The sequence below is a fragment of the Hypanus sabinus genome, chromosome 15, assembly GCF_030144855.1.
Source record: "Hypanus sabinus isolate sHypSab1 chromosome 15, sHypSab1.hap1, whole genome shotgun sequence".
Classification (NCBI taxonomy): Eukaryota; Metazoa; Chordata; class Chondrichthyes; order Myliobatiformes; family Dasyatidae; genus Hypanus; species Hypanus sabinus.
The window spans coordinates 56,668,547-56,682,390 of record NC_082720.1 but is presented as its reverse complement, the minus strand read 5'-3'; the positions used below and the strand labels follow the sequence as shown (position 1 = coordinate 56,682,390).

The window sequence follows — 13,844 nt, the reverse complement described above, 5'->3', positions numbered from 1 at the left end:
TTGAAAATGGCCGTTCATTTATGATCTGCATGCAGTCCGACAGAGCTTGATCAGTTTTTCAAAGAAGAATAGGAAAATATTATAGAGTCCAGATTTACAAAACTGATAGAGCCCTATCCACACAGACTCTAGGCTGTAACTGCTGCCAATGATGCATTTACTAATGACCGACTTGAAGGGGTGAATACTTATGCAATCGAATATTTTGTGTTTTATTATTGTAATTCATTTAGATCACTTTATAGAGATCTATTTTCACTTTGAGACTAGAATGGACACTAGAAAACTACAACACAGTACAGGTCCTTCAACCCTCGATGTTGTATCGACCCATATATTCCTTAAAAAAGTGCTAAACCCACACTACCCCGCAAACTTCTGTTTTTCTTTTATCCATCTGCCTGTCTAAGAGGCTCTTAAATACCCGTAATGTTTTAGCCTCTACCACCACCCCTGGAAAGTCATCCCAAGCTCCCACAATCCTCTGTGTAAAAAAACTTTCCCTGAAGTCTCCCCTAAACTTCCCTCCCTTAACTTTGTAAATATGTCCTCTGATGTTTGCTCTTCGTGCCCTGGGAAACAGGTACTGGCTATGTACCCTATCTATGCCTCTCATAATCTTGTAGACCTCTATCAAGTCCCCTCTCACACTTCTAAGCTCCAAAGAAAAGAGTTCCAGCTCTGCTAACCTTGCCTCATAGGACTTGTTTCCCAATCCACACAACAGCCTGGTAAATTACGAAAGAGTTCGATGTTTCTGTTGAACGCTATCAACAAAAGCCAAATTAAATCGACTGTCATTCAATGTTGTAAAACAATAAAACGTGAAAACTTACAAGGAGGTGAATACTGTTTTTGAGTACCGTACTTGAATTAGATGTTTCTATCCACCTTGATATTATTTGCTAGTTTGTTTCATATTTCATTTCTTTCAATACTTATTATTCTTTTAATGTCGAGTCAACTAGTTGGAATAAGGATTCACAAGACGCCAACGTGAGGTCAATTTTTATTTTCTGCTCGTGTTAGGACAGAACGTCTGTAAATTTCTTCATTTTCTTTTCTTCACCATGATTGCTAGAATGGCCCACACCATATTAAACTGGCACATACCTGGTGAAAATGTAACTTCCACGACAGCAACAAATAAACGAAGTTAAGACGAACTGATTCAAAGAACAGATTAATAATTATTATTTTAACACAGACTTCGCTTTGAAAGTGCTGGATGTGATAATATTGCTCATTCTTTAACTGTGGCATGAAATTGAAAAGAACGCATTGAGAATTGAGGGTGTACATAAACAGTGACTGCTTTACTGGGAATATTCTGGGAAAATAATATTTTCCTTCAAAGTTCTATTTTCCATAATTCATATTATTGCTTAAAACAATAAAGAAAAACACGTCTCGATTTCTAATATCCTCGCTCGGTATGTGGCAATCGAACACCATTTAATATAAACGCGTTAAAATCCATCAAAGTAATGAACTAGTACGCAGAACGGTAGCATGCAACCAAAAAAGGAGGTTTAATCAATGCGAAAGATTGTGTCCTACTCCTGAGCAAATAATTAAATAAATAAACAAATAAACTACTGTAAATCTGGCGTTCATTCTCACTTTTTTTTATTACGCCGGACAACATGGTTTTATCATTTTCAAATACAAAGAATCTCGGCAGTTTAAGTCCTATAGATAAGGACTGCAAGTAGTCCTTTACCTTAGTTTTAATATATTTTTCAGCGTAAGCACCCGTACACCGGCTCTTTCATTTTTGTCTAAAATGATTAACTACGCATCGACTAGATTTAATGCTAATCCATTTATTCAACTTGCTATCAACCTGCATGGATGCTCGTGCGGAGGAATGGAATGTAAATGGTACAACCAGAATCGTGTGACGCATAATTTCACTTCTTAACATTTTGTCTGTACTTCTCTTAAACCAACACAATTGCAACGCACCACAAACTTGTTACTACTAAATAACTTCGGGCGCATTTTGAATTCTCAACATACATACAAAAACATGCTTTTTCACGATATGAATCTTTAAGTTAAATCATTGGATCCATGTTATGACATCCATTGTTCTATTGACCTAAATTAAGCTAATAATTCAGTTGAGAGATTGCATAAGACCATAAGACAGAGGAGCAGATGAGACCATTTGGCCCATTGAGTCTGCTCCGCCATTCAATCAGCGCTGATCTCGATTTTAATTCTCCCCTTCTCAGCCCCAGTCCTGGACTTCTCCCTGTAATCTTGAATGCCATGTCTACTTATGAACCTATCAATCTCTACGTTAAATGCACCAAACGTCATTGCCTCCACAGCTGCTTGTGATAACAAATTCCACACATTCACCATCATCTGGAAAAAGAAGTTTACTCCGATTCTCTGATTGAAATGGACGCCGCTCTATGCTATGTCCTATTTTGCTGGAATCCCCCACCATCCTTTCCACACCTACGTTGTCTAGGCCTTTCAACATTCAATAGGAATGATTGAGAATCCATCACCCACCATTCCAAGTTCCAGCTAGAATACGCACAGACCCATTAATGATACCTCTTATGATTATCCTTTTATTCCCGGAATCATCATTGTGAACCTCCTTTGGAATCTCTCCAATGCCAGCACATCATTCCTTAGATGAGGCGCTCTTAACTGCTCACAATACACAAAGTGAGGCCTCACCATTTTTTTTATAAAGGTTCAGAATCATATCCCTTCTCTTGTATTCTAGACCTCTTGAGCTGAATGCTAACATTGCATTTGCCTTTCTCAATGCCGACTAAACCTGCAAATTAACCTTTCGGATTTTCTGCACAGGGCTCTCATGCCCGTTTGCAGCGCCGAATTTTGGATCTGCTCTTTGTCTGGAAAATAGTCTGCACATTTATACCCACTACCAAAAATCATGACCATGCATCGCCCTGCATTGTATTTCATTTGCCACTTCCTTGCCCATTCTCCTAATTTGTCTTACTCCTTCTGGAACCTATCTGTTCACTCAATATTACCTGCCCCTCCACCGTCTATTACAAAAAAATGCTGTCTATTGCATCATTCCAATCTTTGATATGCAGCATAAAAAGAACTGGTCCCACCACCGACCACTGTGGAACACCACTGGTCGCTGGCAGCCAACCAGAAAATGATAATTCATTTTCGATGTCTGTGTCCTACCGATCCACCAATGCTCGGAACTTGTCAGTAACGTCGCTGCCAGCCGATGGGCTCTTAACTTGTTAAGCAGAGTCATGAGTGGCATTTTGTCAAATGTCTTCTGAATGCCTGAATATACAACATCCACTGCATCCCCTTAATCTGTCCTACTTATAATCTCCTCAAAGAATTCCAACACCTTCGTCAGGCATTTTTTTTTCCTGAAGGAAACCATACTGACTCTGTCTTATCTTGTTCTCTGTCACAAAGTGTTCCATAATCCCATTCTTAACAATTGACTCCAACATCTCCCAACCACTGACGTCAGGCTAAATAGTTAATATTTTCCTATCCGCTGCCTTCCTGCTTCCTTAAAGAGTGGGGTGACATTTGGAATTTGCCAGTCCTCTGGCACCATGTCAAAGTCCAGTCAATTTTGAAAGATGATTACTCATGGCTTTACAATCTCTTACCTCTACCACTTCCATAACCAGGGGTTATATTCATTTTATACGGGTGAATTATGTATGCGTAGGTGTTTCAGCTTTTAAAGCACCTTCTCATTTAACTTAGTTTTTCCCTCACATCCTGCAATATCAGGCACACTGCTAAGTACCTTTCACAAAAACGACTGAAGCAAAATGCTCATTTAGTTAATCTGCTGTATCCTTGGCCCCCGAAATTATTACTCCGAGTTCATTTTCTTGCGGTCCTCTTTTCTAGCGGTTCTAGCGGTAACATCTCTCTTTTATTCTTACATGCTTGAAAAAATTTTTACTTTCCACTGTTTGCAGGCTTGCTTTTATAATTTATCTTTTATCTCAAAATGATCCATTTATTTGCTTCCCGTAGGTATTGCCCTTTTATTGTTTTTTAGTTCCTCTCTGTATGTTTTCCCATATCTATATATTCGTTACCTTTGTCAGTCCTTCTTATTTTTTGCTTTTACAATGTCTTTGACTTCTCTTGTCAACTATGGTCGGAATATTTTACCAATTGAGTTTTTCTTCATTTTTGGAATACATGTGCCCGGCACCTTACTCATTTTTCCCAGAAACGCACTCCATTGCTGGTCTGTTGACATCAATGTCAGCAGCGTTGTGCAATTTACTTTGCGCAACTCCTTTCTCATACCACTGAAATTTCCCCTACTCTACCGAAGTACTGCTAAATCAGATTAACTTTTTTCGTATTCAATTTTAAGTTTCAAATTTCAGGGGTCCATTTACCTTGTAATTTTTTAACTGAACCCGCAAGTATTCAACACCTTCCAACCCTATGTCATATAGTTCTACTGATTTAATGCTATTGTTTACCAGCAGAGTCACCCAACCGCCTACCTTCCTATCTATTCGGATATAAATTTGGACATTCACCTCTCAACTACAGCCGTCCTTTAGCCATGATTTAATGCTGGCCTCAATATCATACCTGAAAAAAAAGGTAGTAGTGCGGCAAGATCATCAAACTTATTACTTATACTTTGTGCATTAGGATAGAACTCTTTGAGTACTGCTTTTCCTACACGTTTTGCTCTGCTCCCCCAATGCCAGAATATCTGCACGCTATCTTTGCTTTTTACCAGCCATCCTCATCTGAGAAACTTCACTCCAGTTCCCACCCCTGCCAAAATTAGTTTAAAACGTCCACAACAGCTCTGACAAACCTAACCGCGAGAATATTTGTCCCTTTTGAATTCAGGTAAAATTTTCGTGCCCCTATTACTCCGACTCCCCTCTTCTCTATCTTTCCCTTCTGTATCACGGGCCCATGCTGAGTGCCAGTAACTTATTCTCCGTGGTATTCCCTCGTGAGGTCATCGCCCACAATAAAATCCAAAGTGGTAAATTTATTATTGAGGAGAATGGCCACACGGTATGCTCTGCGTAACCAGGCTATTCACATTTCCACTTCTACCGACAGTCACCCAGCTGCGCGCAACTTTGGAATCATTCCTTCACTGTAACTCTGATCGATTATCTCCTTACTGTCCCGTAGAAGACGAAGGTCACCCAGCTGCTGCTGCCGATCCCGAATACGGTCTTCAAAGAGCTGCAGCCAGATCCACCAGGTAGATCTAGTTCCCTGGGAGACTCTGGGTCTTGCAGCACGTCAGCATCCGGCAGCAAGAACACAAAACTTCCATTTACTACACTAGGTACAGTAAGAGAAATAAAGAGAACCTTAACAGAATCTTACCCAGAGCCAACGCCTCTTTTGAGCCGACGCTTCTTTTCAGATAAAACCTGATGCTCGTATCTGATCACTGGTCTGCTCCGAATAATGGCCGTACCCCTCATCCCTTCTGGGCTTTTATTTACTTCTCTGCGTTCTGCCACTGCTGCTAATTAAGCTGCCGGAATAATTCCGAATCCTTGCGAAGCTCTACTCAGAAAAAAAAGTCATCGAACTGCGCGAATACTTGTCGCTGTGCTCTGCTCCGGTCGCTGATTGGACCGTCAAAGTATGTTGGTCAAGATTTGCGTACGAGTTTGAGACTTGTGGAATGAATTTAAATAGCTACCATATGATTCCCAAAGTTCACTTCATTATTGTATGCTATTAAGTCTGCTTAAGCTAAAATAACCTGTTTATTGCAATTTAGCATTTAGCCGAAAAAGTGGGAGGAGGTATGGCTTAAAAAGTAGAAAATTGTTCTTTGAAGATTCTGGAGACAGACAGATCCGTGTAACGGTATGATTCCGGCACGCGAATCATGCGGCCAGTCCCAGGGTAGAGTAAGTTTTCCTCCATTGTTGGTGTACGATTGAAATTATCGTTTGAATTTCCATGCTTGAAACAACAATTGGGAGAATATGCTCTCAGATAATATTTCTATCTTGTTTCCTTTTGATAACAATAGGCAGAATGGTGGTCAGAAGAAACAGAAATTCAACTGGAAATTGCATCATAGTAATGATTTAGACCAGAGACGTTTTCTGGATCGAAACCAAGTGATGCCATACAGTTATTTCTTTTTTGTGCCACTCTCCATAACTTTAATTTCAATTGTACCCGTGCTGGAGAGGCTCGGCTATCCATTTTCTTTCACAGATATGACGACAATTTGTGTGATGGTACCCGCTTCCAAAATGTTGCGAGCTACTCTGATTTTACCGAATGTCTGCACAACGTTGACTGACGTTACCAGAATCGGCATCGGTAGCTATTATCTTAGACGGTAATGTGGGGAAGGATCTCCACGGCTGTTGATCCACTCTGTGTCAAAGAAGAACCGATTATCGGGCGCGTTATGATTTTCATCCAGGGTGATAACATTTACTGTAGCGCTGCAGCTCAGCGGTTCACTCCAGCGTCATAGGCTGGAACATGGATCTGGATGCTTTTGCGATCCTCACAGTCAAAACAAAGTAACTCCTAAATGGCACCGTTTTTGGAAGTAATTCTGCGGTAACTAGATATTGGCAATTCATGGATAAATACTTCCTGAAAGATGTAGGAAACATTCGAATTCTGGGTCTAGATCAAGACCGGACGCAGTTATTGCAAAAACTTCCTGGAGGGGTGTTTTCCATCACATATACGTTGCAGAAACGTCCAGTAAAAAATGGCGCATTATTATTTACACCATATTATTAAACATTAATGCTTTTTTATTGATACTAAAGTCCCGGGCTACAATTGTTATTTTATATTGAAGAACCGATTCACAGTCCAAAGGTTGAACTAATGAAGGTTTTTTCGACAATATTTGAAGCCTAAAAGGTAAGTGTTTCGTTATATCCAGTGAAACTGTCCGTTTCGTCCAGAATCATGATCAATGGCATTAATTAAAGCTATCAGTATTTCTAGAGGAGATTGCTTTTCGGAATATTGCACGAAGTAGATGTCACTTCCACCTCCGGTGCGTTGTTGTTTACATTAGCTATCTTGATTAACATTTCTCTAACATTGCAGGCACACCATTATCCACGGCCTGAATGCTTAGGGAATAATCTTGCGTTTCCTCAAAATCTAGGTGTCCTTTAAGACGTATCTCCACACTGTGGGCATCCAAACTGAATTGAACTCTTGCTGAAGTAAGCTTATTGAAACAATACTTTAGCTCAGCATTCGGCCCTCCGACTAAGTCACTGGTTTAGATTTTCATGACCAATGTACCTCGGAGCGCGTTTTCCCTTAAGAGGGCTCTTGTAAATTTCTCAGGCGAATTCTGGAAGATTGTCGTTGATGTCCCCCATCGTATTTAAGCGGAGTCGGATCTTGCAGGTGTCCCACCATCATTTGCTGTCAGGACTAGCCGAAAAAGGGACAGCGCATTTCTGTCTAATTTTTTTGCTGATAGCAGCTTCGCGATAATAATATCGTTTTCTGCTGTCTGCGCCTTTAGGCTAAAGAACTCACTGGTACTGATCATGTACGCACGGATTACATTTACTCCAACGGTTGGACCTCCGGCACATTCAGGGTGAAAGCACATACCCCATGCAATGGTTTCGGCTATCTGTGAAGCCATGATTATCTCTCGGAATGTGGGAGAATTATCACTTCCGTCAAAAAGCTCGACCTCTTCACGATACACTTCCAAAGGCTATTCTAGTACTTCATCAAATAAAATTTTACCAAGTATCTCTTTGCCGACAGACATGTTTCCTGTCTGTTCTTTCACTGACGGACAAAACACCATTTTCCAGATTATACTGCACTCCAGCATCGGAGATTAGCTGCATTTTCCAAGCAGACAATTCCGGTATATTTAGAGTCAAATATTGTGCGATATTCCCAAGGAAAGCCCTCATGTCGAGTTTCTCGGGAATGGAGTGCCGAATTCGCTCGAAAATAAGTTTCGAAGTACCTTTGTATATACCAGAAAAGTGAAAGTCCAAATTTTAAGAGTCCAGGCAGCGTCCATCGCCAGGTCCGCCATTGTCTCGCAGTGATTTTCTTTTTTCTCAAAACCAGATTTCTGCACAAGTAAACGGAATTATTCTGACTAGAAAATCGCTGAAACAATGAGCTTACATTCAAAATTAACAAATTTATGACCTTTGTTTTAATCAACGATCTAACCGTACTTCTTGCTTCTCCCTTCGAAGCCGATCTTCTTTTCTGTGATGCAGGAGGGACATTGGATCCATATCTTCGTTTCTGATTCTTATTGGTTTACAGCGACATAACCAGTCACTATCAGAAACAACATCGTGATAACTTAAAGCAAGATTTTCTGGTTTATATTTAATAATGTGCAGCCTTGTCACTTTAGATTTCGAAATTTATGATAATCACCTTGGAGAAAAAATGGCTGAACTAATAAGCTTCATAAGTCGTATACATTCAAATGCAGACAACTAAAGGTAACCAACCAGGGAAACCATAGCTTCTTAACAACCTCTATTTCCGTTGAGAGCAGAGTCCATTATGAATAAAATTGATAAGGAGAAAAAAACGGATATCCTTTCAGTGTTTGAAAACTGAGAAAGAAGATACTCTGCATGATTCCTATTTCGCGTGTACCCTGTATTGAAGAGTCATGAGGTCATAGAGCACGGAAGAATGCCCTAATTGCAATTGTTCAAATTTTACTGGCAATATTGGTAATATCGACGATCGTTCATCCCATACCATATGTGAGGGAGATCTAGATTTCAAAAGTATTTTCTCAAGACTATACGCCCAACGCATCCATGCCGGACAAAGGGATTTCCTGGACTCGTCCCATTTGGCTTAATTCCTGACTAGTATTGATGGAAGATTGGCTGTCAGGAAACAAAGTGTAATAAAGGGGCATATCTTGTTGGCTACCAGAGACTGGTGGCTGGGGCTACTTACCTTCGCGTTATATTTCAGTGATTTGTATGAGGGAGTGATGGCTTTGTTGCTATGTTCGTAGGTGACACGAAGATACATGGAGCGCAAGTGGTTGTTAAGGAAGCTGGTTGACTGCAGAAGAATTGAGAAGACTGAGAGGATAGCAAAGATGTTGCGGATGGAACTTACTACAGGGAAATATACCGTCAGGCCCTTGAGTAGAAGAAAGAAAGGCGTGGATTATTTTTCAAATAGGAAGAAAAATCTTTTATCAAATTATCTTGGGAGTCTTAGGTAGGGTCGGTGGTCAGAAAGACAATTGCACTGTTAGCATTCATTTGGAGAAGCCTAGGATATCAAAACAAGGATATAATGCTGAGGCTTTTTAAAGCATTAGTCCGACCACACTTGGAGGATTGTGAACAGCTTTGGGCCACTTTTCTAAAACTATATAAAAATAAGAAATACTGACATTGGTGAGTGTCTAGACGAGGTTCACGAGACAGATCCCGGGAATAAGAAATATTTGATGGCTCTAGTTCTGAGGTTGCTGGAGTTCAGAATAATGGGAAGAACTCATTGAAACTTACCAAATATTGTAAGTCCAAGATATAGTGAATACGGATAGGATGTTTCCTGTAGTATGAGAGTCTCGTGTCGGATGGCACAGGATTAGAATAACGGGACGTCCATTAAGACAAGAGATGAAGAATGGATTTATTTACCCAGATAACGGTGAATCAGTGGAATTCCTTCTTACATAAAGCAGTGAAGGCCACGTTATTGGGTATATTTAAAATCGCTGTTAAAAAACTTGTTGATTACTTACGGCATAAAACGTTACGGGAAGAAGGCAAGAGAAAGTGGTGAGAGGGATAATAAATCAGAAATGATGGAATGGAGGTGTGGACGATAGGACGAATGGCTTAGTTTGGCTTCTATGTCTTATAGCCACATTTATTTATCCAAGTATTTTTTTTAATTGTAATTGTATCGGCTTCTATCTCTGCCACCGGTAACTCATTATCTATATCAACGATATTTTGTATAAAAAAAAACGTAGCCCACTGTTCCACTTCATATCTTTCCCTTCTGCATTGACCTATGCACGCAAGTTAAAGGCTCCTCTATCCCAGGGAAAACATACAATTTCCTTTCGGCTGATCCATTCTTCTCACAAATACTCCTCATAAATTTAACAGCCTCTGTTATATTACCACTCAGCCTCCCTTACCAGTGAAAAAGAAAATAGTCCAATTCTTATAGCAGCATAAGACCATAAGATACTGAACAGCAACAGGTCATCTGGCCAATCGATTCTGCTCCGTTATTTCATCATGTCTCATCCATTTATCTTCACAGCCCAAATCTCCTGCTTTCCAGTACCACCACCCTCTCCCTGTATCCCTTCATGCCCCTAGCAATTAAGAAACTTCCAACCTCTGTCTTAAATATATATAAAGACTTGTCCTCCACAGCTGCCTGTGACTATGAATTTCACTGATCTTTGGCAAAAAACATTCCTCCACATCTCCGTTCAAAAGGACGCCATTCTGTTCTGAAGCTGTGTCCCCTGGTCTTAGAAAAGTCTACCATAGCAAGCATTCGCTCCACATCCACTCTCGTCAGGCCGTTCACTATTCAGTAAGTCGCAATTAGGTCACGCCCTATTCTTCCATGTTCTTGCGAATAAAGGTACAGAGCAATCAAATGTTCTTCATATGATATGCCGTTTAATTCAAGCAACACACACAAAATGCTGGCGGAACGCAGCAGTCCATGTGGCATCTTTCGGAAGAAGTACAGTCAACGTTTCGGGCAGAGACCTTTCGTCAGGACTAACTGAAAGAAGGGATAGTAAAAGATATGAAAGTAGGATGGGGAGGGGTGATCCTAAATGATAGGTGAAGACAGGAGGGGTAGGGATGAAGCAAAGAGCTGGGAAGTTGACTGGCAAAAGGGATACAGAGCTGGAGAAGGGGGAGGATCATGGGACGGAAGGCCTAGTGAGAAAGGAAGGGGAGGGGAGCTCCAGAGGAAGATGAGAAGAGGGACATAAAGAGAAAAACAGAGTGATGGGGGTAGAATAATAAATAAATACATAAATAAGTATGGGATGGGGTAAGAAGGGGGGAGGGCATCAACGGAAGTTAGAGAAATCAATGTTCATGCCATCAGCTTGAAGGCTACCCAGACAGAATATTAGGTGTCGTTCCTCCTTCCCATCAGTCTCCCTCCCGGCACTTATCCTTGTAAGTGGAACAAGCGCTATACCTGGCCTTACACCCCCCCCCCCCCCACCACCATTCAGGGCCCGAGACAGTCCTTTCAGGTGAGGCGACAATTCACCTGTGAGTGGGCTGCTGTGGTATACTGCGTCCGGTGCTCTCGGTGCGCCCTTCTATATATTGCTGGGACCCGTCATAGACTGGGGGACCGTTTCGCTGAACACCAGAGAAAGCAGAATCTCCCAGTGGTCAGACATTGTAATTAAACGTCCCGTTCCCATTCTGATATGTCAATCCATGGCCTCGTCTACTGTCAAGACGAAGCCACACTCAGATTGGAGGAATAACACCTTATATTCTGTTGGGTAGCCTATAACCTGATGGAATGAACATTGATTTTTCTAATTGCCGGTAATGCCCCTCCTCCCCTTCTTACCCCATCCTTTATCCATTAATTTATTTGTTTGTTTGTTTATTTATTTATTATTCTCCCATCCCCTTTTCCCTCTTTTTCTCTGTGTCACTCTCATCATCACCCCTTGCCTGCTCTCCATTTTCCTCTGTTGCTCCCCTCCCTATTTCTTTCTCCCATGAATCTGTCACATCTCCCAGTTCTGCATCCCTTTTGCGAATAAACTTTCCAGATATTAGCTTCATCCCTCCCCCTCCCATTTTCAAATCTCTTATTTTCTCCTTTTTCAGTTAGTCATGACGAAGGAACTCGGGCCGAAACTTCGACTGTACTTCTTCCTCTGGAAAATATTGATGAAAAATTAGCACATTTACAGTTAGAGCAGAGACAACAGATGAAGGAGTTGATTTTTAAATATAGGGAGTTGTTTCCAGATGTTCCGAGAAGGACTACTATAGCTTCACATGATGTAGATGTTGGGGATGCCAAACCTATTAAACAACATCCATATAGGATGAACATGGAAAAATGTGAACTTGCTGAGAAAGAAATTAAATATATGTTAGAGAATAATATCATTAGACATTTTAACTCGAATTGGAGTTCGCCATGTGTTATGGTGCCAAAGCCAGATGGTAGTATTAGGTTTTGTACGGATTATAGGAAGGTGAATGCTGTAACGAAAACAGATGCATATCCAATTCCTGGAGTAGATGATTGTGTTGATAAAGTTGGAAAGGCAAAGTTCCTTACAAAGATTGATTTATTGAAAGGGTATTGGTGTGTTCCATTAACGGGCAGAGGTAGAGAGATTTCTGCATTTGTAACTCCATCTGGGTTATATGAGTATAATGTTCTTCCATTTGGGATGAAGAATGCCCCAGGTACTTTCCAAAGGATGATTAACTTTGTGATTCAGGGATTGAAAGATACTGATGCTTATATTGATGATTTAGTGACAGGAGATGATACTTGGGAAGCACACATTATTGCGATGGAGAAATTGTTTGAAAGGCTTTCAAAAGCTAACTTAACTATTAATTTAGCTAAGAGTGAATTTGGACATGCCACTGTGACTTACCTTGGTTATGTTGTGGGTCAAGGTAAGGTAGCTCCTGTTCAGGCAAAAGTTCAGGCAATTTTAGAGATTCCCACTCCAACGGGGAAAAAAACTCTCAGAAGGTTTTTGGGAATGGTAGGATATTATCGGAAATTTTGTAACAATTTTGCTAATGTTGCCCTTCCATTAACTAACCTTCTGCGGAAGAATGAGAAGTTTGTATGGACGGTGCCTTGTCAAGAAGCATTTGAAAAATTGAAAACAATGATATGTCAACCACCTGTGCTTAAGGCACCTGACTTTGGAAAACCTTTTTCATTGGCTGTGGATGCTAGTGATGAGGCTGCAGGAGCAGTATTAATGCAAAGGAATGAGGGTGATGAGGTTGATCATCCAGTAGCTTACTTTTCTAAGAAATTTAATAAGCATCAAAGAAATTATTCGACAATAGAGAAAGAATTGTTATCTCTTGTTTTAGCTTTGGAATATTTTGAGGTATATGTTAGTACGACTCAGAAACCACTTATTGTTTACACTGATCATAATCCGTTAGTTTTTCTGAGAAAGATGAAAAACAAAAACAGAAGATTATTAAATTGGAGTTTGATGTTACAAGAGTACAATATTGTGATGACTCATATTAAAGGAAAAGATAATGTGGTTGCTGATTGTCTATCTCGATGTTGAATGTACACTGTAATTTTTTTTTATGGAGGGTTTTTTTTTCCAATTGTAACACTCCTACTGTATTGTGAGTTATAAGCTGTTATATGATGGTATTGTATATTGTGTATGTTATAAAATTTATACCTTTGTTTTTCTTGTAAGCAATTGTTAAAAACTTTTGTTCTTGTCAGACCAAAAATGATTTTTTTGGAAGGAGGCGTTACGTACTCGTGACACATGACAGTGGAGCCCTTGTCATGTGACTGGGGTTGAAGCTGTACTGGACTTGAGGTGATGGTCTTGTGATGGTGGAATGACGTCATTTTCCCGCTAGTAGAGATCATGTGACGGTTTTTTTTTACAGGTTATAAAAGGTAGACCCCACCCTGTGAGGAGGGGCAGTTCGTGGCTGGATTTGCCAGGTTGACTTCATGCCACTGCGTGTTTGAAGTGATCACGCAGTTTAGCTGAAGGATGAAGCTTTTATTTAATGCCTAAAGTTTAAAAGGTTATTGCCAGCAGGTTCTTTATGATT

General features: G+C 40.4%; 1 protein-coding gene across 1 annotated transcript in view; it reads right to left on the bottom strand.

Annotated features, from left to right (window-relative positions):
- The window catches only part of LOC132405242 (uncharacterized), a 156,870-nt gene that overhangs the window by 82,418 nt on the left and 60,608 nt on the right, over positions 1 to 13,844 (bottom strand). Inside the window, 3 exon segments of the mRNA XM_059989926.1 lie at positions 5,163 to 5,328; positions 5,855 to 5,967; positions 8,965 to 9,075. Coding sequence (XP_059845909.1) covers positions 5,163 to 5,328; positions 5,855 to 5,967; positions 8,965 to 9,075 — 390 coding nt within the window.